Source organism: Salminus brasiliensis, chromosome 20 (assembly GCF_030463535.1).
Source record: "Salminus brasiliensis chromosome 20, fSalBra1.hap2, whole genome shotgun sequence".
NCBI lineage: Eukaryota > Metazoa > Chordata > Actinopteri > Characiformes > Bryconidae > Salminus > Salminus brasiliensis.
The window spans coordinates 4,098,744-4,125,680 of record NC_132897.1 but is presented as its reverse complement, the minus strand read 5'-3'; the positions used below and the strand labels follow the sequence as shown (position 1 = coordinate 4,125,680).

At 41.7% G+C, this 26,937-nt stretch overlaps 2 protein-coding genes across 4 annotated transcripts in view; both read right to left on the bottom strand.

Annotated features, from left to right (window-relative positions):
* Nucleotides 1-1,838: 1,838 nt before the first annotated feature.
* Nucleotides 1,839-16,922, bottom strand: hspb8 (heat shock protein b8). Its single transcript, XM_072664712.1, has 3 exons — nt 16,305-16,922; nt 10,434-10,497; nt 1,839-3,014 (listed from the first exon to the last, which is right to left on the bottom strand). Exons 1-3 carry the CDS (start codon nt 16,639-16,641, stop codon nt 2,846-2,848), a joined length of 570 nt encoding a protein of 189 aa, XP_072520813.1. The 5' UTR covers nt 16,642-16,922; the 3' UTR covers nt 1,839-2,845.
* A 2,431-nt stretch (nt 16,923-19,353) lies between these two features.
* The window catches only part of srrm4 (serine/arginine repetitive matrix 4), a 106,090-nt gene continuing 98,506 nt past the window's right edge, over nt 19,354-26,937 (bottom strand). For all 3 annotated transcript variants that reach the window (XM_072664793.1, XM_072664791.1, XM_072664792.1), the window contains exon 13: nt 19,354-25,856. In XM_072664793.1, coding sequence (XP_072520894.1) covers nt 25,571-25,856 — 286 coding nt within the window. In that variant the 3' untranslated portion in view covers nt 19,354-25,570. The remainder of the gene's footprint in view (nt 25,857-26,937) is intronic.

Sequence of the window (26,937 nt, the reverse complement as noted above, 5' to 3'; positions counted from 1 at the left end):
AATTATTATTGGTAATGATGTTCCAAATCAGGAAACCCACAGTATTATCGCATGTATCTCCGTGTTTCTTGTTTATTCAGATCCCTCCACACTTTTCTCAACCGCAGAAACCAGGGTTGTGCTGGTTGTTTCTGGAAATGTCGCTGGATTTTTTGCTTTCCGCATGTATTGTTCTGGAATGTCATTGCATTGACATCACTGTCGCCTTTGCAGTTGCTGTTGTGTTATATGACTCTGTCGACCACTGTACAATACCCTATCTCTGAATGCATATTCAGACTCTGGCCTCGTTTCACACACTAAGCAATAAAGAAACCCCAGGCCCTGTAGGCCTACTCTCATAGCAGGAGATCTGACAACAGCGCCAGGAAGAGCTTTGATTAAGCTGGCAAGGGAACATGCAGTGGGCGAATCGGTCAGTTAAGCAGAGGAAGACTTTCCTCCGTTGCTTTCCTACCATCGCCACGTCGACGGCATTGTGCGCGAGCCAAGGCACTCCGAATAAGCTCTGCACTAATCCGTCACCCAATTACTGCTGCCGTGTGGAGACAACTCCCCTGGACGGGCCCCAAAAACGCAGCCCACTCGTTCCAAACCTCAGCCAACAAAAGACACAGATGTGAGAGGACAGAGGCAGAGAGACAGTGTGATGGAGAACAAGTGACAGAAGCTACGAGAATGAGGCAGGGACAGATGAGAGCTTTAATGGTCTCAAACAGTCCTCAAACAGCCACCGTTAGTCCTACAAATCCCAAAGTCCCAAAAAAAGGTTCTCTGGAGTGAAGCCCCAGAAGAGCCACATTTGGTTCCCTTAGAAAAACTTTCAGTTTATAAAACCAGGATGTTAGTAAATGAGATGCAAGCATGAGGAACCTTTTCTAATGGTCTGAACTGTTGCTATGCCAACTAAATGCTCTTGAAAATAAAGCTTCCCAAAAGGGTTCTTCACAAAATGCCATTGAAGAACCATATTTGGTTAAAAAAAACAATCAGTGGATTTATTTAATGGGTCCAATGCCTTCTTTACAGTACTTTCCCAGATAACATGCCTATATGGGGCCTGTGTGGCTAGTTTTGTCCATAGGTTCCATGTTGGCTCCACATATGGATGCCCACCAGGGTCTCCCCAGGGTCAGGGATGGGACCATGAAGAGTTAAGCATGGGCCTTATCTAGCTTGTACAATGCACACTGGGTCTAGCTGGGACCAATGTGAGATTAAGGTGGGCTGCAATAATGGGGGTAGCCCAATTGGGTCCCAGTGACAAAACATATACAAACCCACTCATGCCCAACTGGAACCCACCTGGCTCACATTTGCCCTAGGTGTGAGTGTGTGAGTGAACGGGTGTGTATGGTACCCAGCTCTGGACTGACTGTGTTCCTGGTATGCAGTGGTCAGAAAGGACAACCAATGAAACCGGCGACAGGGCTCCACCTCACGACTTATAAGGACCTAAATGTCATACACCAGACACCAGAGGATGCCTTCAAAAGGTCTTGTGGAGTATCCATGCCTTGAATGATTAGCCCTGTTGTGGCAGCACAAGAGGGACCTACCTAGAGTATTCTGTATTAATGTTCTGGCTGATCGGTGTAGCCCAATTTCCTTAAGAAACATCCACACCTGTCCAACTTCTCATTGAGGTGGTACAGTTGAGCCAGACCTTGAGGAAAGTCCATTAAATCTTCCTTTGAAAATGGGAAAGTCATGATGTACTTGGAGTCCTTTTTGTATTGTAATACTGGATAACTAACAATGACTAAAATGAACCATAATGGCATCACTGTGCAAGTTACCACAACAGCTATAAGCTACGCAGAAATAATGAGACGATCTCAGTAAGACAATTTATTTTAGATCATTTCTCAGTATGAGTTACAAACTGTATATTTACAGACCATCAGGAAAACATCAACTGATAAAACACTGACATTGGCTTTTGGCAAAATTCAGTGGTTTTCCACAAAACCATTTTCCTCCACAATCTTTTGGAGATAAATAAAGCAAATCAACTGGAAATACATTTAGTTAAAAAACACACCATATCTTCTCAAGAAAACTATATTTTTCCAACAAAAAAAAGCAAGAAAGCAAAGAAACGGGAGAATATGGAGTCAAATTTACCCCAACAGTCAGTACAGTCATGCACAAAGGCTTCATATAACAGTCAAACTAAACCCATATACTCAGGAAACACACCTCACGCACCATCTGATTGTCGTTCCGGGTACTGATTACTCCAGGTCTGGGAATTGTACCGGTATTAGTAACCTTCACTGTAAATCATGCATTAATCTGGACTCTTGTCATACACTGTGTCCAGAACCTTGCCCAGTAATGACACAGCTCTAGAGGAAAGAAGTGAAGAAATGGTGAAAAGCCTCTAAACTCACTTTAATAAAGGCTCTGTCTACGTTCATGAATCTGATCTGACTCTGGAAGTTCAACCACATCAGCCAAAATGAATCCAAGCTTTGCAAGATGGGCTGAGCCAACTCTATCATTGTATGTATTTACTGGATCCAAGCACTTGCTACATGCCTTATACTACAATAGCCCAGTGATTGCCAGCCTTTCTCCTCTATATCCACCTTCCTACAGGGTTTACTTCCAATCCTGATCTGCTACAGCTTGAGAAAACCCTGATTAGCTGGAATTTTCTCATGTTAACCAAACCCTGCAGGAAGGCAGCTTCCCAGGGGCGTGACATACGCCGAATGGCATAGCTAGTTTGTCATAAGTTAGAATTTCAGCAGGAATTTGCTCGGAGTAAACATCATGTCCACATGGACTTCGCTGATTAGACTGGCTGTACTGATTGGGGGGCTTGCTAGGTCACGTTCTAGGCCATGGTGGACTCCTGCGGTTTGGCCTCAGGCTCGTCCGTGGGCTCTGCAGGGGTTTCGCTGCTGTAGAGGTAGTAAGGAGGGGTCTGCCGTGACTCGATGATCAGCACGCCCTCCGGAGACAGAGAGGCAAAGACTGTGAGGGGGTCCACATCTTGCGGGATCCTGCAGGACAAGAGAGGGTGGAACATGATGTTAGGGTTTTGGTCTTGCTGTGTTATAAAAGGACAGGTGGACAGTGTTGACCGTGTAGACTTTGAGGCAAGTGCAATCCAAGAGTAGCTTGACTTTTAAGCCACTGACCCAAAACTAAAGAATTAGGGGAGGTCCTGAGTGGGAAGATGGAGTTAGCATGGTCTATACAGATTGCAGATTAAGGTGGAGGTGAATAGCCAACACATACTGGAGGCTACCCTAGGTACGAGGCAGATGCCGGCTTCCATTCCACTTTAAATAGTGCTGCAATTTCGGACGTGCGCTAGCCCCAGAATGTAGCCGCTGCATCATTTTAAGGTGGAATGTAAAATTTAGAAAGAAACCACCCCCTCATCTCCTTGCTTCAACTCGAGTCATATCTCCCAGTCCTCATATCTCCACTTATCAGAGGGAGGTCTGACCTTCTGAACTTCATCTAGCCCAAGTTCTCAGAGTTCCCTCCCTCTTACAGCCGCCTCCCATATTATCATAGTAACGTAATGAGGTGGTCCTGAGTCGCATACGTCTTAAGCTGGTTGGGAAATCTCTCAAATTAACAACTTTATAGACATGTCAAACATTATAGATGGATCAGGAATTGTTGTGGAAGTACCCTCAGGGCTTCCTTTCATACGTTTGTGAAGACAGGCATTGCTCAATATTGCTCAATCTGTGTTTGCCCAAGCTTTTTTTGGACGGCACTAGCTCATGGAGAGAAGATAATTCATAACACATTTCTTGATTTTCATTTAAATGTACTTGCTATCTCTTGGAGCGAGAGAGAGAGAGAGAGAGAGAGAGAGCTTCAGGCACGGAGTTCAGTAATAGAGTCTGTTCCCAATTATTACAAATCGCCGGCTGATGCATAGTTTATCACCTGAAATTTCCATCTGCAAACTCTCCTGATCGATGTGCCAGACTGGCACCAGCCATTTTAATGAGAGAGAAAGAGAGAGAAAGAGAGAGAGAGCATACATCAAAAAACACTAAATATACTACATGTCCAAATGTTTGTGGACACCCCTTCTAATGCACCAATTGCTGACAGCTTGTCTAGTCCCCCGTAGAAAAGCACTGCCAATAAAGTAGGACTCCCCAGAGCAGATAATACACATAAACATGAACCTATTGGCACCGTGCCAAGTGCTAGGCATGGGCTAGAGGGGTATAAAGCACCCAGTGTTGAAGAACTGTGCTCTCTGGAATGATAAGGGGGCTCCATCCAGCACTATTTTTTGGGGGATGAGTTGGGGAGTTGGTTTGGGATGATCTCTCTAGCGCTCTTGTCACTGAATGCAATCAAATCCTCACAGCAGTGCTCCTCCAAAATCTAGTAGAAAAAAGCCTTCTTCCAGTTACTCTAACAAAAGCAGGAAACATGCCTTTGATTTCGGAAGAAACAATGAATGAGCAGGCGTCCTAATACTTTTGTCCAAACTACCGAAAACAAATGGTGGTGTTCTACTTAGCATGTGTGCGGTTCTGAAGGCAGGCAAGAACCCGATGCCTGTGAGCCTGGATTCCATCGACTCACTCCGGCTCTGCAGGGAGAGGGAGGAACATACTTCAGGCATGAATGAAGGGTGATGTCATTAACAGCTGACCCCCAACTGGACTCCTATTGCAAAACACTGGTGGAGAATATTCCAGAACTGCACTCTGGTGAGCGATGCTCACTTTTGGTTCCAAAAAGAACCATGTTTGCCACAGAGAAATTGATGAAGAGTGTGGAGAACGTCTTGCAGAACATTTTAGGATGGGAATGAGAAAACTCAAGGCATTCCTGGTCGTAAAAAGGGAGGTGGCCAGAACATTCCAGAACAGGAATGTGAGGTATAGAACATCCTAGAGTGGAAAAGGGGGTTGGAAAACATACCATAAGGCAGGTAGGAACCTCTTAGATTCCTTAGGGGCAGTTCAGGAGCACAGCAGTGTTTGGATATTGTAACCATTAATGCAATGCATAGGGTGTTCAGGGTGTGAGACAGATAAGCCATGGATTTGAAGGAATCTGGGATTTGCTCAGGTTCACCCCACTCCCACTCAAAACCCTTCGATTCAAGCCAATTCTACACTGGGTCTAGGAGGAGAACCGTTGAGCTCCAGATCCTGAAGCTAACTAAACCTTGCAGACCTTGAAACACCAAGACCCTAGGAGCATGTGCAGAAACCACGGAGAGCTTGTACTTAGCCAGGCCACTCTTCGCCGTAACATACAATCTATGCTGAGAGTGGGGAGACAGACAAAGGCACAGGAGACGAGGAGAGACTCAGGGCTTTGTTGAGCACTCTGACCAAATAAGGTGGCAGTGGAGTTTCCGTGCAGGCTGCCAAGCGTCCAGACTCTAATATAAACCCCCAGTGCTAGTTCAGGGCCGACTCCGGTGGCCTCTCTCCATTCAATTAGCATTAAGCTGCTACAATCCATTTACACAACAGTGTCAGGCTGATGCGAGGGCTAACCCAGATGTCCTCCTGACCAGTAGAGCATGTGGAGAAACCGGTGACTCCTAGTCGTTTTGTCACTGTGATGAGAAACCTCTTTAAACACTGTCCCCCCATCCCAGCCCCCGACTGGAAAATGCTAGCTGCTCTTTCCACGGCAAGCCTCGCACTGTATTGTTACCACGTCGACAGCCAACCTCGTCTAGCATTGCTACCACACTGCTAGCCGCTACCGTGACGATCACTGGCCTTGTCCAGTTAGCACACTGCCCGTCGACCTCATCCTGCCCTGCTATTGGGTCGACCGCCGGTCTCACCCAGCATCGCTACCGTGCCAACCGCTGGCTTTTCCTGGCCTCATCCTTCATTGCTATTGCATCAACTGTTGGCCTCACCCAGCATGGCTACCGTTTCGACCACTGGCATTTTCCCGCATTGCTACTGTGGCATTAGCACGCTGCCCGTCACCCTCATCCTGCGCTGCTATTGCGTCGACTGCCCGCCTCACCCAGCATGACTACCATGGCATTAGCACACTGCCCGTCGCACTCACCCAGCTTCACTACCGTTTCGACCACTGGCCTTTTCCAGCGTCACTACTGTGGCGTTACCACGCTGCCCGTTGGCCTCATCCTTCAATGCGACAGTGTCGACCGTTGGCCTCACCCAGTGTCCTTTCCTGGCATAGCTTCTGTGGCGTTGTCACACTGCCCATTGGCATTGCTATTGTGGTGACCACTGGCATTTTTTCCAGCATCGTTACTGTGGAGTTAAGTTAGCATGCTGCCCACCGCCCTCATCCTGCACTGCTATTGCTTTGACCGCCGGCCTCACCCAGCATCGCTACCTCGCCAGTCTCCCCCAGCATCATTTTATGCCACGATACCTTTTTCATAATAACGAGCAGAGATTGTAGTCCAAACTCCCAATTGTTGAAAGTCCACTGACCATTCTATGCAGCCAATAATGGTCTCGGCTAGGCTTTTTCTTGTTTTCCATGACTGTGTGTGTAGTGTGAAGTGAAGTGTTCATAAACAACGACTGCCGGTGAACACAGACACATTCCAATACAGGGAGATTTGGGCCTCGGATCAAAGCAGAAGAGATTAAGCAAAAGAGCATCCTGCCAAGACCTGGGTGGCCGTCCGCTAGCTTAAAACATCTGCTAGATCTGCCATGTTCAAAATCACAGCATGCCTGTCTGCCTGCCTGTGTGTTTTTATATATATATATATATGTGTGTGTGTTTGTGTGTGTGTGACTGTTCATCTCTCTCTGTCTCTTTGTCTCTCTCAGTCAGAGGCCGAGCACAGCACGGCAAAGTCGCTTCGCTGTGTGACAAAGTCAAATCATTCAGGAGCGTAGGCCTCAGAGCAGCACGCTACTCTGTTTACCCCTGGCAAGAGTTTTTTATTATTATTTCATCTCCCACATTGATTCTGTAAGACTGCCAGCAGCCATCTGAAATGATTCTCTCGGACAGAGTGAAGGGGAGAGAGAGAGGGGGGGGGCTATAGAGAAAGAGAATGAGCCAGACAGAGCGAGCATGATGGAGAGAAAGGGACAGAGAGAGAGAGAGAGAGAGAGAGAGAGAGAGAGAGAGAGAGAGAGAGAGAGCGCAGACGAAGTACTAATAGACTGACTCAACCTGAAAAGGTCTTTTTCTATTTGGTCTTTTACTGTGAAAAAGACACAGACAGAGTGACTCTCTCCACCCACCCACCCATCCACCCCCACACACACACACACATACAAACACACAAACACACACACACATACACAAATGGGAAATAAAAGAGGAACCGTGCTGATATGATTCCGACACACAGCGAAGCTTCAAAAGAGCCTGAGATCAGCGATGTTTTCCATTCCTGCAGTAATTAAAGCAGCTGTAAACACACATGAATTATTTCTCACTGAAACAAGCAGAGAGGTTCTGCTGAAAGTGTGCTTGAAAGTAGCAGAGGGGATATTTTACCATTTTATTGATTAGTGAAACCAATAATCAATAATTCGGATTATGAATCGTGAAATCTCTTTATACTCTAATACTGCTTATACTTCTCTTTACATTTCACTGGTTTAATGATTTTTTCAGCTAATATAAAAGATATAAATAAAAATATTTCAAATTTGGCATAAACAAATAATGTAATAAATGTAGAAAAATAAAAAATGAGCATTTTGGCGATGTCGGCCTCGCACAGCATCAATACCACATTGTTAGCATCGTTACTGCGCTGGCCACTCTCAGCAACACTACCGCACCGTGCCATTGACTATTCTATGCCACCTTCAGCGGTCTGGCAAAATTAGGCTTGTTCATAAACAGCGACTGCCGGTGACTACATAAATATTTCAATATACAGTGAGATTTAAATATTTATAAATATAAAACAGATAGCAAAAATACTTTTTAACTTTGTTTTTCATTTACTTAGCTTTATTTTAGTGTGTATGTATATATATATATATATATTAATTGTGTTTTAGATTTTTTTTATTTACTTATTCTGTTTTTCTCTTTTTATATTGATATTTTTAAGATTATGTCAGAATACAGAATAAGTATAAATAAATCTATATTAAATATATATATATATATATATATATATATATATATATATATTTAATACTTATTCTGTTTCTCTCTTTTTATATTAATACTTTATAATAAGATTATGTCAGTAAATTGAGGAACTGCAAAGTAACTGCTTGTTTCTAAGTTCATATAATTTACATATATATATATATATATATATATATATATATATATATATATATATATATATATTTACATTTCAAGTTTCTCAAAAAAAAATCTCTTTGTACAAAATTTATTTTATTTATTTATTTTATTATTTATTTTATAATGTTTATTCTTACACAAATGTTTGCAGCTGTAACAACTGTAGTTTCCCTCCTGGAAACAATAAAGTATTTCGGATTCTGATTCTGCTGTGCATATAAGATAAGATAATCCTTTATTAGTCCCGCAGTGGGGAAATTCTCAAAACATGACAATATATAAAATATGACAATAAACTCTCGAATCTTAAAAAAAACCAGTTTTCCCTTAATCACATTTTTTTGGATTAGCAAAACAGAAAAAAATGTAAAACAAACATGAGACGATCATTTTAGCTCTTATTTTGTGTTACTGCTACGTTTGTGTTTGTGATTTATTTTATTTATGTTTATATTTATTTATTTTGACATGGTCTAGCTGGAGCCACACTATTGTTGTACCCTGCCTCTGCATTTTTTAAAGGGTGGGACCTAACCCAAAAACATACGCCATTTTGAGAGTTACCGGAACTCCCGTTCATATTCCACGCAAGACTTCATAGCAGTTCCTGCATTAGGATTAATAAACAAATCTAGGGTTCAAGGGGGACAGTAGAGGAAGTACAGGAAGACGCAATAAATGAGCAGGTGTCCCAATACTTTTGTCCACATATTCACTGTGGTCTGATGATTACAAAATAAAAGAGAAACTAAGGGCGTCGATGCAGTTCTGTTTGTACTGTGTCAAGGCCACAGATAAGGCCATAGTGAGGCCACAGCAGAGTACAGACTATTCTGGGACAGAGTCCAGAGGGAGGGCAGTCCCCGTTTCCAAAACACACACACACATGCACACAATTTCACATTACTCTAACACACTGATTTTTTTTGGAGTATTGTTGCTGACCATGTGCATCCCTTCAGGGCCACAGTTTGCACAGTTTATGGTCTCATGATAGTCACTGAGACACTGAGTTCGATGTTCTCCAGTGGTCTTCCCAATCAGAGGATCTGAATCCCATAGACCACCTCTGAGATGTGGAAGAGTGGGAGACTCAGAACATTTAAAAGTTTTCCTGAAACATCTGCAGGAACTGCATGATACAATTAAGTCAGCATTGAACCAAAATCTCCAATGAGTGTTTCCAACATCTTGTGGAATCCAGTGCCATGAAGATCTGAGCTGTTCTGAGAGCAAAGGGAGGATCTACACAGTATTGGTGTAGCGTTTCTAATAAGACTGTACGAAAATATCGGTATGTTGAAGTATTGCGATATTAGGTTTGTAATACTGTATCACTTCTCAAAAACACAGTATTGATAAAAAACGTATTGGTACTCAATTACCCAACCCACTCATTAGTATTCTCCCCCGATCACATGTAATGCTCCAGACTCTTCCACCCACCACGACCCATCCCAGACCAGCGGCACACCAGCAGACCAGCGGCCTACCACTGCTACCTGTTTAATGACCATGTTAAAACCTAAATGGACTCTTAACTATCTGCCACTATTAATATTAATATCACCACTATTAACTATCTGCACCATGATTATTATATTATATTATGATCAGAGCAGTTCAACAGTTTAGATGGTTTGGTAACTTTGGTAACAAGGTTTCTTCCTCCAGCTCTGAGCGAGGTTCTCCTCGCCACTGTCGCCGTTGGGGCTCACTGGGGGGTCTTTGATCCTTCATGTCTTACGTTATTTCTTTTTTTTTCTGTCTTTTACTAATTATTAATTATATAAAGCTGCTTTGTGACGACAACAGTTGTAAAAAGCTATACTAATAAATTTGACTTGACTTGACTCTGGGAGGATGAGGACTGACATATATGCATCCTCTGACACACAGCAACCGGTCACCGCCTCTTTTCGACCTGCAGACATCGTGCTCTAAGGAAAATGCTGGGTACAGAGTTCTGATGCATCAGCTAGCAGGCCGGCCAGCCAGCATCACATTGAAGTGATGTGAGGAAAGAGAGTGAGATAGAGAGAGAGAGAGAGAGAGAGAGAGAGAGTGTCTCATCTACCCACCCAGGGAGAGCAAGGCCAATTGTGCTCTCTCCGGCTCCGGCTGCTGATGCAGGCAGCATGACCCCAGATTCAAACTAATGTACTAATGTCTTCTGAAGGCTGTGGAGAACTTACTGAATCTTCTTCGTGAAGTTCTTCGTCACGATTCCCCCCTCGTCCTGTTTCTCTTCGTGTTTCCCTGTAGATAAAAGAACGGCATGGCAGAAATGAACACAGAGAATCACCATCAGGCATGACTTTGAGTCTAATTCTCTAGAATGGTTAGTGGGTAAATTAGTGGCTACTGCACGTACACATCTGTTCTCCCCTGAATCACTTGACACAATTTTCCTGGACGGACCGACATTTATAGCTTCGAGATCACGGCAGATTACTTTTCAAGCTTTCCTCTGGGATTAGGGCATTTGTTTTTCATACTGAGAACACTATTCAGCAACACTCACGCGTTAAAGTCAGGATTAAGGTCTAACATACATTTACATTTACACTGAAGGCATTTAGAAGATGCTCTTCTCCAGAGCGTCTTACAAAATTGCTTCACTGTTTACTCAGAAAATACCCTTAGCTAGTTTGTATCGGCTAGAATCCAGAAGATACTACTACGCCCAAGTGCTGTGTCTTCAGTCTGCATTCATGATGGTGAATGCAATCAAATCCTCACAGCAATGCTCCTCCAAAATCTAGTAGAAAGCCTTCTTCCCTGGACAGTAGAGACAGATACTCCAACAAAAGCAGGATCAACTCTTTTTAATGCCCTTGATTTTGGAAGAAACTATGAAGAAGCAGGTGTCCCAATACTTTTGTCAATATAGTGTATGGTATTTCTTGCTGTCTCTTTCACTGTTCGTATCTGACTCCCCCTCTCTCTCTCTCTCTCTCTCTCTCTCTCTCTCTCTCTCTCTCTCTCTCTCTCGCACTCAGCAGCTGTCAGACTCTAAATCGCAGACATGCCACTCCTGGCCTCAGCCTGGCCCAGATATGTGCACCCACCTCCCCCCCTCCTCCCGCACACACTGTCCCAGCCAACCCCTCGCTTCAGTATAAACCATAAACGCAGTTCTCGTGAAGACTGTGCAGTGTGACCGTCATTCACGGACATGATGTAGGCCATAAATACCTGCTCTATTTATACGCATCTGAAGAGTTTCTCTGGTTTAACGGAACCTGGGTACCCTGGAACCCTTTACTGATAATGTATGCAGTTATTAAAATTTCTAAACATACTCTTCTGTAGAAACTAAGCTGCCAAGAAGCCCCGATTGAATGTTGACATCACTACATCCACTTAGGATTCTGCTTGTGCTGCTTCTGAATGAGGCATAACCCAGGGCAGCCAATCTGAACAGAGTTCATTTACATATACACACACAACCCTCCTACTGGATCTTCAACATGGCAAGTTTACAGGAAGAGGAAGAAACCTCCTTAACTTTCACTGGAAGTCAGTTGGGAGTCAATGCAAGACTTTTTGGAGCTTCTTTATTGCTTTCATTCATCATGAAATTTTGACACAATGTAAAGATCAACTGACCGATTCATTTTATGTGAAAACGTAGAAATCTGCAAAAATAGACGTACAATGCCTAATAAATATATTTATTTTAAAATTAATATATATATATACATTAAAATAAAAATTAATAAATATATGTTTAATTGAAATAACATTTATTTAATATAAATATATATATACATATATATAATATCTGTCACGCAAAACCTTGTATGTCCATATATATATCACATTTTCTATTTAAATAAAATCAAAAGGTTTGTACTTTCTTAAAATTAAATGTTTTTTAATGATACGTCTACTAAAGTTTTGTAGCAATGTTTTGTAAACTCATTTTAGTAAATAACATTTAGTTCTTCATTTCTTTGATTCTAATGTATTCATTTCTTCATTTGTGCTGCTTTGTAATTGGTTACAGCCCTGACCTCTAAACATTATCACTTTATTTTCAGAAACAACAACTTCAGATCCTAAAAATAACATTTCTTATAATTTTTATGTTTACTTTTCTAAATTTCTTTTAAAAAATTATTTCTTCATATGACATTTAAATGTTTTCAGAAGCTTTGTCAACTCCTGAGTTTTTTTAAAGTCTGCTAGCACTGATATGCCAAAGACTGGTTAACAGCCCAACAGCAGGTTGGTTGCCTCAAAGTAAGATTTTTGTCAAAGTAAAGTCAGGGCTGTTATTCAATGTATCTGTTGCTTATTTCCCACAGTTTGGGTGCTGAGGACGTTAAATCAGTAACTTTCAGTCAGTTACGGCTGCTTTCCAGTGGGTGAAAGCGTTAATCTGTTGCTCTTCCTCATTTAGAGTGCTGGAAATGACTCGAGGACGGGCTCTTCTAAGCTTTATTTAACCCGAGGTTTTAAAATTATACTATGCACTATATACTATACTATACTATACTATACTATATACTTTACTATAGTATCTATACTATATACTTTACTATACTATATAATATACTATACTATCATATCAGAATCAGAATCTCTTTATTTCACCAAGCATGTTGCACATACAAGGAATTTGTCTTGGTGAGAGCAACACGTATAACAAGTAACAAAAACACAGAACACAGATTATTTACAGTATTAAACTAAAGGAAAATTACACTAAATAATAAATAGGATAGGGGATCAATTAAAAAAGTAAAGTAAAAAGTACTATGGGTAACAAGAGCTGAAGAAGCTGAGAGATGTGAAACAGATTTAGTTGAAAAATATTATATATAGAAAGTTACAGATGACCTGAATATTTACAGAAAGAGAGAGAACATCTGTACAGGTGTGCAAATAGTCATAGTGCATATATTCTTCACTATACTATATACTTTACTATACTATACTATATACTTTATTATACTATATACTATACTATCATATATACTTTACTAAACTATATTCTTTACTATACTATACTATATACTATACTATCCTATATACTTTACTATACTATATACTATACTATAAACTGTACACTGATATCCCAAGGATTGATTAACAGCTTACTCCTCAGTCTTACTTGAGGTTAAATTCTGTTCATTTCCGGCTGCTGTCCAGTGAGAAAGTTCAGAGTATTGTATTTTATTTTATTAGTATTAAGGCTTTTAAAATCATTTAAAATACTGATTTAATACTTTATTTTTCTTTGTCATTATTTGTCCATTTATGTAAAACTTGTCTTGCCTTCTAGAAGTTACTTAAGTACTAAAGTAGTTTGTAAAGTTGCTACTCTTGTTGAAATACATGTTTACTTTTAATTGAAATTTAATTTAATTGAATTAAAGACAGTATTTTAATGTCAGTGTGGGTTCAGGAAAATCTACCCTCATCCCATTGTTAATCTAACTCTAATCTAATTCTACTCAACTTTATTCTACACTCTTAAAAATAAAGGTACTTCAAGCGGTTGTGAGTGTGGAGAACCTTCAAATTGGTAAAGAGCTTTTACATGGACTTCTTCAAACCTTTAAAGGTTCTTCACGCTCAGATCTCTAGTAGAAACATGACTGTCAATTGTATCACCTAAAGAACCCTTCATTTGTGTTGAAGATGATCTCTCTCTCTCTCTCTCTCTCTCTCGCTCTCTCTCACACACACTCGCTATCTTTCCACACTGAGTTAAAAGGGAGGCTCTCGCTTTGCCACAGCTCCATGAACATTCTCCAGATCACTTTTAGAAGGAGGCTGTGTCTGACGTCAGAGGACCCCCGTCAACCCCCCACCCTAAACCCTTCCTAGCAACTCTGAGTGAATGACCCAGCTGGCATACCAACAATGTGTTTATATAAAGTCTTACTGCCAGCACTAGGCCTCTCTCTCTCTCTCTCACACACACGCACCACGGCAGCTCTTCGTAAACATGCAACCAAGGACAACAAGGGTTAAAGTGTGACAGTCTGACAAAACACCACATTTCCCAGTAACCTGAATGCAGTCGAGCAGCAAAGACATGTTTGGTGCCGTACTTTGAGGCCTCAGTTTTGGAGCCTTGGACCTACTTAATGGAAGCTGATACCCCACCAATTACCAAAACATCCCACCTTAAACTGTGTAAAGTAATGTAAAATGATAAGTAGTAATCCCAAATAGACTAAAATGAGCCCTAGAATGAATAACTGTGATTAACTTTTTACTTTTCCAGTGGGTGAAAGTGGTAAATATGTCGCTTTTCCTCATTTAAAGTGCTGGAAATGACTCGAGGACGGGCTCTCCTAAGCTTTATTTAGTCCCAGAGGTTTTAAAATTATACTAGCACTGATGCAAAATGTTAAGTAATCTCAAATAGACTAAAACGAGCCATAAAATGGATAACTGTGATTATCTTGACTGGTTAAATAATGCTGAAGCAACCAAAACAGAGCTGGAAAAAGGGCCAATTCCAAAACCCCAAAACTGTTACATCACAGTCCTGACTCTTGATTTTATTCACATCGCAAAACTTTGTAAACCATAATCAAATGTGGTGAATCAGTGAAACTCAACGGTGACTTCAGGATAATACGGTGGTTTTGATACTGCAGAGCAGCTCATCACCTCCAGACTCTGCTAGTTATGGAAATACAGGTTGCTACGAGAAACCAGGCCTTGTGAATGTGGCCTTTCTGGTACCAGTGTCAGTAGAAGGGGAGCTCAAACTCGACTAAAAGAAAGGCTGGGAAGCTGGAATCCGTGCTAGGCTATAAGCTAACCCTAGCTTTACCCATCTTTCCTCTCCATCGAAAACAAACTGGACTCCCTCAGCTGAGCCAAACTGGAGCTACATTCACATCAGGAGGAAAAATAGGCTCCGGCCTATTTTTTCTTTTTTATCAGTGAGACCAAAGGAGGCGTGTGGGGCAAGGCTAAAAGCTAACCGGCTACAGTCACTTTAGCTTGTTAACAGCACTATCCAGTAAGACTTGGGGATAATTACAGTACTAAAACTACACCATATTAGGCATAATATGTAAATCAGCCACTAACAGCAGAAGCTAATCTTTCACAAGTCCTCCGCAAAGGAAAATCAGCATTCGGAGGTAATACCAAAATAACAGGGTGGTAAACAGGCTTGTTAAACCACTTATGAGCATGTTTGTCCCAACGAAAGTCACACACTTCCTACTAATGCATCAGACAACCACTTAAACACTCAATAAATGCATCCTATGGTATCTTAAAGTGGTGGGAAGTACGTTTGTGGCACTGTAACAAACACCAAAAGGTACAAAGGGCACACAAGGGTCCTGGCTGACTGACTGCATTTGGTGTAAGCAATCTATCACTTTAACCATCCACCCTTTCCATACAGTCCAGACCAGTGTGCTGATACTATTTAAAGACAGACTGCTGGAACTCTCCATCTGACGTCTAATTTTATCTCCTGTTTAAAGCACAGTCGTTTTTAAGGGATCTCAGCAGGTGCGTGAGTGTGAATGGTGACCCCATAATGTGCAAGTCATGGTGGAGGTGCCACAGACACAGCGTTGTGGCTGTGTATGGACCTTTGACTTCCAATTAAACCTGGAGAACACTGGGGCGACCTTTTTCTTCAGTTTAGTGTTCTGGAAGGTTCCTCTTGGGTTCCTCTTATGATAGTAGTAAAGAAGAAAGGCGTAACCTAGGCCTATAGAAATACATATACATAAAAAGCAATATATATATATATATATATATATATATATATATATATATATATATATATATATATATATATATATATACACATTCCAGAACACTAAATTGTAGAAAAGGCTCACCCCAGTGTCCATTTCTCCAGGTTTAATTGGAAGTCAAAGGTCCATACACAGCCACAACGCTGCCTTAAATTGTGTGTATGTATATATATATATATATATATATATATATATATATATATATATATATATATAAAGCTCTGTTGGCATATATAAAGAGACTGAGTTCCTAAATAGGTAAAGAACTACTACTATCCAGACCAGGACCAGCTTCCATTCGTGTGTTCTCACCTGAAACCTCCACAAAACCCTCTTTGGTCTTCACGCTGAGCTCCTCGGGCCTGTAGCTGTGCACGTTCACGCACACTTTCCACGGCTCGTCCGCGTGGCTGGCTGGAGCGCTGCGCGGAGGCTCCGTGTACCTCCGCGGGAACGTCGAGTGCAGGGCGCCCGGCCAGGGTGCGCTACGGCGACTCGAAAGCCGGGGACGCGCCCAGCCCGGCCAGTCCATGGAGAGCTCGTCCGGAAAGGCCGGCATGGCGAAATCGTCGTCCATGAAATGCGAAGTGAACGGGTCCCTGGGAATTCTCTGCCTGCTGCCCAGCGTGTAGAAATCACCCTCTGCCATGGTCAGAATGAGAAGGACCTCAACTAATCAAATAATCCGGCCTGAAGGTCGAAAAGTGTCCGTTCGTGAAGCCGCTGGCCGAGTTTGTCCAAGTTTGACGTTAAGACCTCATGCGCGTTTTTACGCACGGAGCTGTGTGCGTAAAGGTCGCGATAAGTTAAGTCAACTCCAGAAAACTCTAATCTTCTCCTCAGCTCGCGCTGTTTCTGAAGTTTTCTGGCCCAAACCTCTGTTTTATACGCCTGCTGGAGCTCCTCCACGGGCAGTCTTGACAGCTACAAGCGTCCAGAAAGTGCTGGTCAAAGACCGCTCCCCAAGGCAGGCCAAGTTTAGCCCTGGGCCCTCACTGGCTCCCCCCTCCCCGCCCCTCGCCCCCCATGTGCTCCTCCTCCTCCTTCTCTGGTGACTCATTGACTTTTTATTAGAACATAACGCACAGCCTTCAGGACCACGGTGATGCTCAGGGCTGTGGCCATGCAAGGTGATGTCACCCCCCCCCCCCCCCCCCCACACACACACACACACTCACCAGCACATATAATACTCTATAAGTGTCAACATGACACGATTTAATGACACTCAGGAATTCTGACCCTCAGCTCGAGAGTCCTTAAGACGGACATTTACACCACGGCATACCCATCTCATGCCATCAGTGCATATAATGAGTTTACATGTTTGTTTATGCTTCATCCTAGGATGGAAAATGATGTCAGCAACCAACGTATAAAATGCTCAGTCCGTGTCCGTAAACATGATACGACCTAATGACCCTCAACAATCCTGAAGACACTAATTTCATGCCTGCAAACCATAGCATTTGGAGCTTATGATGAACCAAAGATCCATGGCTCAGGTGCTCTCTATTATTAGGAGACCCATGGAGAAGATACAAGGAGCTCTCTGAGGCTCTTGATGGTTGAAGTGAGTGGTGAAAAAGATCACCATGGAGAAGATCCATGGCCCAGGTGCTCTCTATTATTAGAAAACCCATAGAGAAGATACAAGGAGCTCTCTGAGGCCTTCAGACAATGCCAACTGCTTTGTAGCACCCCACTGGCTTTCTGAAACTAGCATCATACAGTATGATGCTGGCAACCACTTTTGATACCATAAAGACCACTGGGTATGCGCTATAGCAGGGCCCTAATGACATTAGCAACGGCTCAGTGCCATCCTAGCAAACGCTTAGGGCCTGTTTACACATGTTTGCAAATGTCCTTAATAATGAAATAAATAGAAATGTAATTTTCCTGTTAGACCCCCCCCCCCCCACACACACACACACATTTATTACCCCTTCAAATGTGTAGAATTAGAATTAGAAGCAGGTGCAGAACCTCAGCTGCAGATGATCAGAACATGGTTGGAGAGGATTATTCTGAAGGAATCTGTCTGATTTAAACCTCAGACGTTTGTTTAGTCTGGTCTGCTCTTGATTGACGGTTTAAGTGAGTGGTGAAGAAGAAGATCCCCATGGAGAAGATCCATGGCCCAGGTGCTCTCTATTATTAGAAGACCCATGGAGAAGATACAAGAAGCTCTCTGAGGCTCTTGATGGTTGAAGTGAGTGGTGGAGAAGAAGATCAGCATGGAGAAAATCCATGGCCCAGGTGCTTTCTATTATTAGAAGACCCATGGAGAAGATACAAGAAGCTCTCTGAGGCCTTCAGACACTGCCAACTGCTTTGTAGCACCCCACTGGCTTTCTGAAACTAGCATCTAGTAATACATACAGTATGATACTGGTAACCACCTTTAATACCATAGATACCACTGGGTATGCACTATAGCAGGACCCTAATGACATTATCAACGGCTCAGCGCCATCCTAGCAAACGCTTAGGGCCTGTTTACATCAGGCATTAGCATAAGTTTGTATCTGGGTAGTATCTGGATGTACTTTGATTGGATTCTGTTGACACTAGTCATTAAAATGCGTCTCCAGTGAGATCAGATGAGATCTGATTTTGCCTTCCCGTGTTGCACAGCAACAGGTACAATAGATGGTTCCTGCTGCATTCCCGTAATGGCTTTATCAGATGTGACTATTTAAATCGCAAGGGAACAGACTCTGTAATACTGCTCTCATCTACTGGTACTATGTGGGTACTATTCGAGTGATCCAATCATAATCCGATCACAATGCATCTTGGAGAGGGGTGGTTGTGGTGTTTACACCTGGCTTGTTTTTATGCAGACAATGAAATCCGAACATGATCCGATCACCACAAGCACTGTTAATGCCAGGTGTAATGTAAACAGGCCCTTAATGACATTACAGCAACCACCGAAAAACCATAGCAACCACCTAGCAACACAACCATCTTTGATACCATAGAAACCACTAATCAACACCCTCGCAACCACATGGAATACCATGGCAACACCATGTGTTATAGTGACCTCATAGGAACCACCAAGCAAAGCCTTAGCAGCTAGAATGGGGCATGGTGGCCTTAGGCCCGTGTGTGTCCGCTTCAGTAGATCCCATTCTATTGGTCAGTGACTATACAAGCTGTGTGTGACATTGAAGACCTCCTGTCAGCAATGGAGATGTCATCTTAATGATGATGAGATGAAATCACTCATTACAAGGGGTGTCTGGATACTTTTGGACATCCATGTTTCCTCAGTAGTCCACATTCTTATCAATTTAATGACATCAGACCACACAATAAGGTTGAAATCAGTGTATTATTTATTTATTTACTAATTTTTCTATCATTTAATTACAGACTCAGACAACAGAGGAAGACTAATTACTCATTTGAGGAGCAAAACGGACACTTTCATATTCTAAGACACACACACAGTATTTTGCATATAGTACAGTACAGAACAGGGGTATGATTAGTGTGCTTATTCTCCGGGGATGTCAGCTTGGACTGGGCAGTTTTGAAGGCATTGACAGTAAAGCTGTCCTGGCTTTCTTGTCAGAGGATTCCTGGTGGATAGGAAAGATCTGATGGATGTCTGATGGATGTCTGATCTTGGACCTACTGCATTTCACTTTCTGTTTTAACAAAAGATTAGGGTTGCTTTTCCTTTCGCTTTCTGGTTCAGCAGGACTGCAGGACTGGGCGATATTGGACAAATTTACTTTCATATTTATGATATTGTATCATGTGACTATTTTACAGTGATACAATGAAACAGAGGTCACTAATAGGTGGGCCGCAGCCCAGGTCCTATAGCCGATAAACTATTAAGAACTACTTAATTTTGACTTTTTTAATTATTTATTTATTTTTATGAATTTTAGTAGCCCAGAAAAATCTTGCCGACCAATAGCATGCATTAAAAGTGTGAAGTAGAGCAAAAAACGAGCTTTTATTAAGAATAAATGTTTATTTATGGGCAGCTCTACACCAGTGGTTCTGAGACTGTGGTGATCATTAAAAGCAGTGATGTCAAGCAAGACTACTAAGAGTTATTAAGCTCTATATTTTGAGAAAATGAAAATCTTAAAATTATTTTAAAATTATTTAATATATTTTTAAATCTCTAAATGGACCATATTAAATTTAAATAATTTTTAATTGGGCTTTAAATAAGAAACAAGTCCAGTTCAGTGTGAAAACCGAAGGTAAAAAATGTTGAAATATCGTTGTTGTCCAATGAAAAACATGTATCTCCAAAATGTTGACTTTACAGGAGAAGGCAAGAATGGCTTTCATTTTAAATTGTAGTCAATGTAGAATAAGAGCTTATTCCAAGTAATTTAGAGCATTTCTATTGGTCCACTCATTCAGAATTACCTACACACAGTCTACAGAGCAGCAACAGGGTTCAAACCATGGAGAAAACTGTAACGCATTAAGATGGAGATACAAGGTTTTCAATGGAGAGCAGCGAAATACTGGTTTAGGCTACTTTACCATACAGGATTGCAAGTGAGATATTATGACATTCTGGACTTTGTCTTGAGGGAATTTTCTCTAACTGGATCTTATTGTATTTTAATTAAATAGCCCTGCCATAGGAACCACCTTTGATTTCAGAGATTTGTGAGAGTGTAGAAATGTCCAAAGATCTAAAGAACCATCACTTGATGTAATTTTTCATTATCAATTTAGCTCTCTAAACCCTTTAACATAAGCACACACTTCAGTTCTTCACCCCCACAACTGCATTACTGTCATAATTAACTTCAATTTCATAGGCCCTAAAATAGAGCCCTGTGGGACTCCACAATATATTCTTAATGAGCGCTCCAAATAATCCATAGTAGCTTCTGCATTGATTGGATTGATAGCGGAGCACTTAACCCAGGGTCTAGTGAGTTCACAAGTTCTTCACAAGTTCTTTGTAATAGAGAAGTATGAGCGTGAAGAACCTTTCAAAGTTCTAAAGGAACTTCACTTGATATAAATGTTCATTATCAGTTTCTTACTTTGCAAGTTCTTCGTAATGGAGATGTGTGAGTGTGATAACAACAAAGAGCCTTTACATCACATATAGGTACTTTAGATCTTCAAGAGGTTCTTCACACTCACAGCTCTTACAAACATGGTTCTTTATGAAACCAAAAGTGGCATCGTTCAAAGCGCCTCTATTTTTAAAAATAAAAATCTAGACGATTCTCATTGCCTACAAAAGGCCTTCAGTACTGATTCCAATAGGTGTAAAATCACATATGTGTCAGGTGACCTTTGGTTGAGTCGTGATGTTTTTTTATGATATCAAAGTTGACAGAAGCAGCCTATTAAATGTTTTATTTTATTTTATTTAAATTCATTATTAATAAATTTTATGAATCTTTATGTAGTTTTATGAACTGTGGCCTATGGCAAGGTGTTACAATCGTGAATTCACTTTAATTGACTGAAGTTCCACTTTATTCCATTTCCGTCTACTTTAACTACTTTAGTCTGTCTGTCGATTTGTTTTTCTGTCTGTCTATCTATTTGTCTGTATCTATCTATCTATCTATCTATCTATCGGTTTATCTTTCTGTCTATTTGTCTGTCTGTTTGTCTGTCTGTTTATCTATCTATCTATCTGTCTATCTTTCTGTCTGTCTGTCTATTTGTCTTCTCTGTCTATTTGTCTTCTCTGTCTATTTCTCTGTCTATCCATCTATTTGTCTGTATATTTGTTTGTTTGTCTGTCTATCTATTTGTCTGTATGTCTATCTATTGGTTTATCTTTCTGTCTGTTTGTCTGTCTATTTGTCTGTCTGTCTGTCTATCTGCCCGTCTGTTTGTTTGTATGTTTGTTTGTTTGTTTATATTCTAAGCTCTCTGTTCAAAACAATCTTACAACAATTAATCGGGAACAGGGATGCTGCTATTCTGTGAGCACTATATTATAAATATAATGCAAATGATCTATTAAACATATTGCTAAATATCGCAGAAACTGATAAGCAATATCACGTTATTTCAGTATCACTGTACTTCAATCCAGAATATATATATCGCCCAGCCCTGCAGGACACTCACTCCATTTGTTCCAAGTCTCGCTGGGCTGCTTTCCTCAATGACATGGACTGAGAATAAGCATCTTTACTGTACAGTATATTGTTCACATCGTTCTCAATGGCTGTCAACCAAAGTTTGATAAGATCCTCCCAAACTATTTCTCCCAAGAACGTCAACTGAGAATCACTACAAAAAAAAAATCAAATTCAAATCAAGCTTTACAGACTACGCTGGTGTAGCACGTTTCATTTACCAGAGAAACAACTTGTAATCGGTTTGATTAGATTCATGGTGGGATTCCAGTGTTTATGCACTATTTGTACATGTAGACTGAGCAGACATCAAAAATATATATCATTATACCATAGCTATGTACACCAGAGAACCGGCCCAGTCAACCAACAGACAGGATATCCTTCGCTGCCGCTACTTTCTCAGCAGAATTACACACATGCCTACATAGGTCACACTATACTTTGGCGTATTTACACAACAGATTTACAGATAAACATCAGGACAGTTGCTATTCGCGAGTCACATTCCTCCAGGAGTTCCGTCATTTCCCGTAAATCTCTGTACAGGTCACAGCAGAACAAGTAACAAACTGATATTTTATTATTTACAATGCATAGAGCCAGAGAACACCTTTGATACTCATGCCAGAGCTAGATAAAAAATAGATCATAAATAATTCATACATTTATTAATAATTCATTGATTCGGTAATCATTTATTAATACATTATTAATAAAAAGAATAAATACGAATAAAAAAACAGACCAAACACGATGAATAAACAAAAGCTAAAATGTATGAAAAAAAATATTATGATTCATGTGCTGAAAATGGTCTGGAAGGAACCCCAGTGTAACGAGTGCTTGGTCCCCTTTAGGAATAGTAGTCTAGCCATTCACAATCAACAGCAATCCCTGCGAAGGTCAACAGCTCAAATGTACTGCATAAGATGTACAGTGCTGTGCAAACATTTTGGCATCAAAATTTCCTTATCTGGCCAGTTAGTGTTTATTAGCTCAGTAAAACACTGATATCAGAATAAACACTAATAATAACATTCCTACAGAAAGTGGTGGTGGTTCTCCATCACTGTGTTCATCATTAGAACATCTCCAAAGTTCTCCTCATGGAGTCTAGTATTATTTAGAGTTCTCCTCAGATCAACACCCGGTTTGGTAAATAAATGCTAAATAATGTTAAATAAAAGTTTATAGATGTTAATTGTTTGTTAATAACCTGTAAAATACTCCAATATACTCCCAGGTACTTATTTCTAATGGCTTTGCTAGGTGGATGCTATGGAGCTGGTAATTGGTTGCTGTGGTTTCCCAGGTAGTTGCTTTGGTGTTGCTAGATGGTTGCTATAAAGTTACTAGGCGGCTGCTCGGTGATTGCAATGGCATCCAAGGTGGTTGCTATGGAGTTGCAAGGTAGTTGCTATGCTAGAGATGTATATATGGCATCCTAGGTGGTTGTTAGGTAGTTGCTAGGTGGTTGCTATGTGCTTTCTATGTCGGTACAAGGTAGATGCTATGGCATCCTAGGTGGTTGCTATGGAGTTGCAAGGTAGTTGCTATGCTAGATGGCTGCTTGGTAAGTGCTAAGGTATCCTAGGTGGTTGTTATAATGTTATGTCGTAACAAGGTGGCTGCTATGGCATCACAGGTGATTGCTAGGAAGTTGCTAGATGGCTTCTTGGTGTTTGCTATGGCATCATAGGTGGTTGCTATGATGTTGTTAGGAAGTTGCTATGGAGTTGCTATGTGCTTGCTATGTAGTTACGAGATGGCTGCTATGTAATCTTTAGTGGTTGATATGATGTTGTTTGATAGTTGCTATGGAGTTGCAAGGTTGCTGCTGTGGCATCTTCAGTAGTTCCTATGATGATGTTTGGTAGTTGCAATGGAGTTGTTAGGTGCTTGCTAGGAAGTTCCTAGGTGGCTGCTTGGCGGTTGCTTTGGCATCCTGGGTGGTTGCTATGATATTGTTAGTTAGATGTTATGACATTCCTGGGTGGTTGCTATAGCAATGTTGCCCTAGATGGCAGCTATGGAATTCCTAGATGTGCTTATGTTAAATCAGGTGAGCTGCTGCTGCTGCTGATGATGATGATGATGGAGTTGAACACATCCTCCACGCTGTGCTGGCTGGACTGGGGGGCGTCCAGGAGAAACCTGGAGGAACCGAGCTCTGTTCTTCAGACTAGCTCACCGACAAGATCTCATTACTTTCTTTCTTCAGAATGAGAAGCTCTTGTTTCTCCTTTTTACTGGATTCATGTTCAGCTGCATCTGTGTTGATGGGATCTGGAGCTTCTACAGTAAAAAGCTTCTCACTGCTGAGAGACATGACTTAGAATAATATGCTTAAGTGTCTAAAATCTCTGCACAGTGCTGTTCATCTCCATAAATAATACTCATTAATACCAGATTATGTCAATTCCCATTATGCATGTACTCAAGCACAGCTTCATTTGCTTAACCGGCAAGACATGCACATCTGTTGTGAGGAAAATAATGAATTAAATAAATAAATAAAAATGTGTATTAAATGATGACACAAATGAGTGTAAGATAAATAATCACGAGAAAAGTATAAATATTATAAATAACCATAAATAAGACCTCACAAATAAGGCTGCCATTCACATGAACCGAGATAACCTGAGATAAAATTATGAAAATAAATACAATAATTGATCAATAAAAATGAATAAATTAGAAAATAAATAAATAGAATATTGGATGAACTGTGGAATGTGACCACTTCCCCATGTCATGATCAGATGACCAATTCTGTCATGATTGCATGAGGAATCGCCGGATTTCCCTACAGGTTACTTATAGGCCTTAAAGGGCTCCCCCTGCTGGTCACGCTTTCTGAACATCCTAAACGAATCAATTTGCTCCCGAGATAAAAACATGCGTCGTCGCCTGGACAGATGGTTCCTAAAAATGGGATTCAGCCTCCGAAAGGAGTGCGGCGTCCTGATCATCCGTCATTACTGTCATCATAACCATCATCAACGTAACAGCCACTGACATTTGAATTGTTTTCCACTTCGGCAGAAGATAAATACTGCTGGCATTTGGGCTGACAGGGCGGAGGCTCGACACATTTTTCAAAGCGAGCGTGAATGTGATGCAGGTGTCAAAGAAACCCTGCATGCAGTAAAAGCTGTTATGGAGGCCATATATCTCTCTGCTTGAACATTTTTGACACGTTTAAAAAAAAAAAAAAACACACATAAAAAGAAAAGAAAAGTGGTGCATGGAAGGGCGGAGCCGATCCGTAAGTGGCGCTGCAGCTCGTGAGGCCTCTCCGAAAGCAAGACTTGTTGCCTCTGCCCTGAAAACTCTCCGAAACTAGGCTGATGAATGCAGAATTTGAAAGAAGGTAATACTGAAAGTCTCCCAGAGTCATCCCAGACAGTCGTCCCAGACGCAACACGCAGGCCGCTTTCCTCCTCTTACTGTTTTGTCTGTAAATTAGCGCCGAGCTCGGCTATAGAGAGCTAGGGAATCGTAGCTCCTGCTGTGGCTGCGGCTCCGGCTCCGGCTCCGGCTGCGGCTCCGGCTGCTGTAGAGAGAGTTCCAGGAGGAGCTACGGCTGTAGCTGCGGTACGACGAGCGGCTGCGGCTCCTGCTTCGGCTGCGTGTCGGACTGCGCGTTCGGCTGCGGTTCAACGAGAACAGGCTCCAGGAGGACAGGCTGCTGCAGCTGGAGGAGGAGGAAGGACTAGGGCGGTAGTAGGGAATGGGTCTCTTCCTCGCACTGTAAGAAAGGAAGATTTTAGCATATTCAGTACGACCGTGAAGCAGACAGTGATGTCGTCATGCCACTGTGTTCCTTCAACAGCAATAGATAGGATGCACCCGAATGGCAAAATGTGACAAAATGTAGCATAGTGACTAACACCACTGATAAACTGCTAGGATAGTATAGTGACTAACACCACGGGTGAACTGGTGGTGTAGCATAGTGACTAACACCATGGGTGAACTGGTGGCGTAGCATAGTGACTAACACCACGGGTGAACTGGTGGCATAGCATAGTGACTAACACCACGGGTGAACTGCTAGGATAGTATAGTGACTAACACCACGGGTGAACTGGTGCTATACCATAGTGACTAACACCACGGCTGAACTGCTGGTGTAGCATAGTGACTAACACCACGGCTGAACTGCTGGTGTAGCATAGTGACTAACACCACGGGTGAACTGGTGGTACAGCATATTGACTAACACCACTGGTAAACTGCTAGGATAGTAGAGTGCCTAACACTGATGGAAAACTGGTGGTGTAGCATAGTGACTAACACCGCAGGTGAACTGGTGGTGTAGCGTAGTGACTAACACCGCGGGTGAACTGGTGGTATAGCATAGTGACTAACACCACTGGTAAACTGCTAGGATAGTAGAGTGCCTAACACTGATGGAAAACTGGTGGTGTAGCATAGTAACTAACACCACGGGTGAACTGGTGGCATAGCATAGTGACTAACACCACGGGTGAACTGGTGGCGTAGCATAGTGACTAACACCACGGGTGAACTGGTGGCGTAGCATAGTGACTAACACCACGGGTGAACTGGTGGCGTAGCATAGTGACTAACACCACGGGTGAACTGGTGGTATAGAATAGTGACTAACACCACGGGTGAACTGCTGGTGTAGAATAGTGACTAACACCACTGGTGAACTGCTAGGATAGTATAGTGACTAACACTGATGGAAAACTGGTGGTATAGCATAGTGACTAACACCACTGGTAAACTGGTGGTATAGCATAGTGACTAACACCACTGGTAAACTGGTGGTGTAGCATAGTGACTAACACCACTGGTAAACT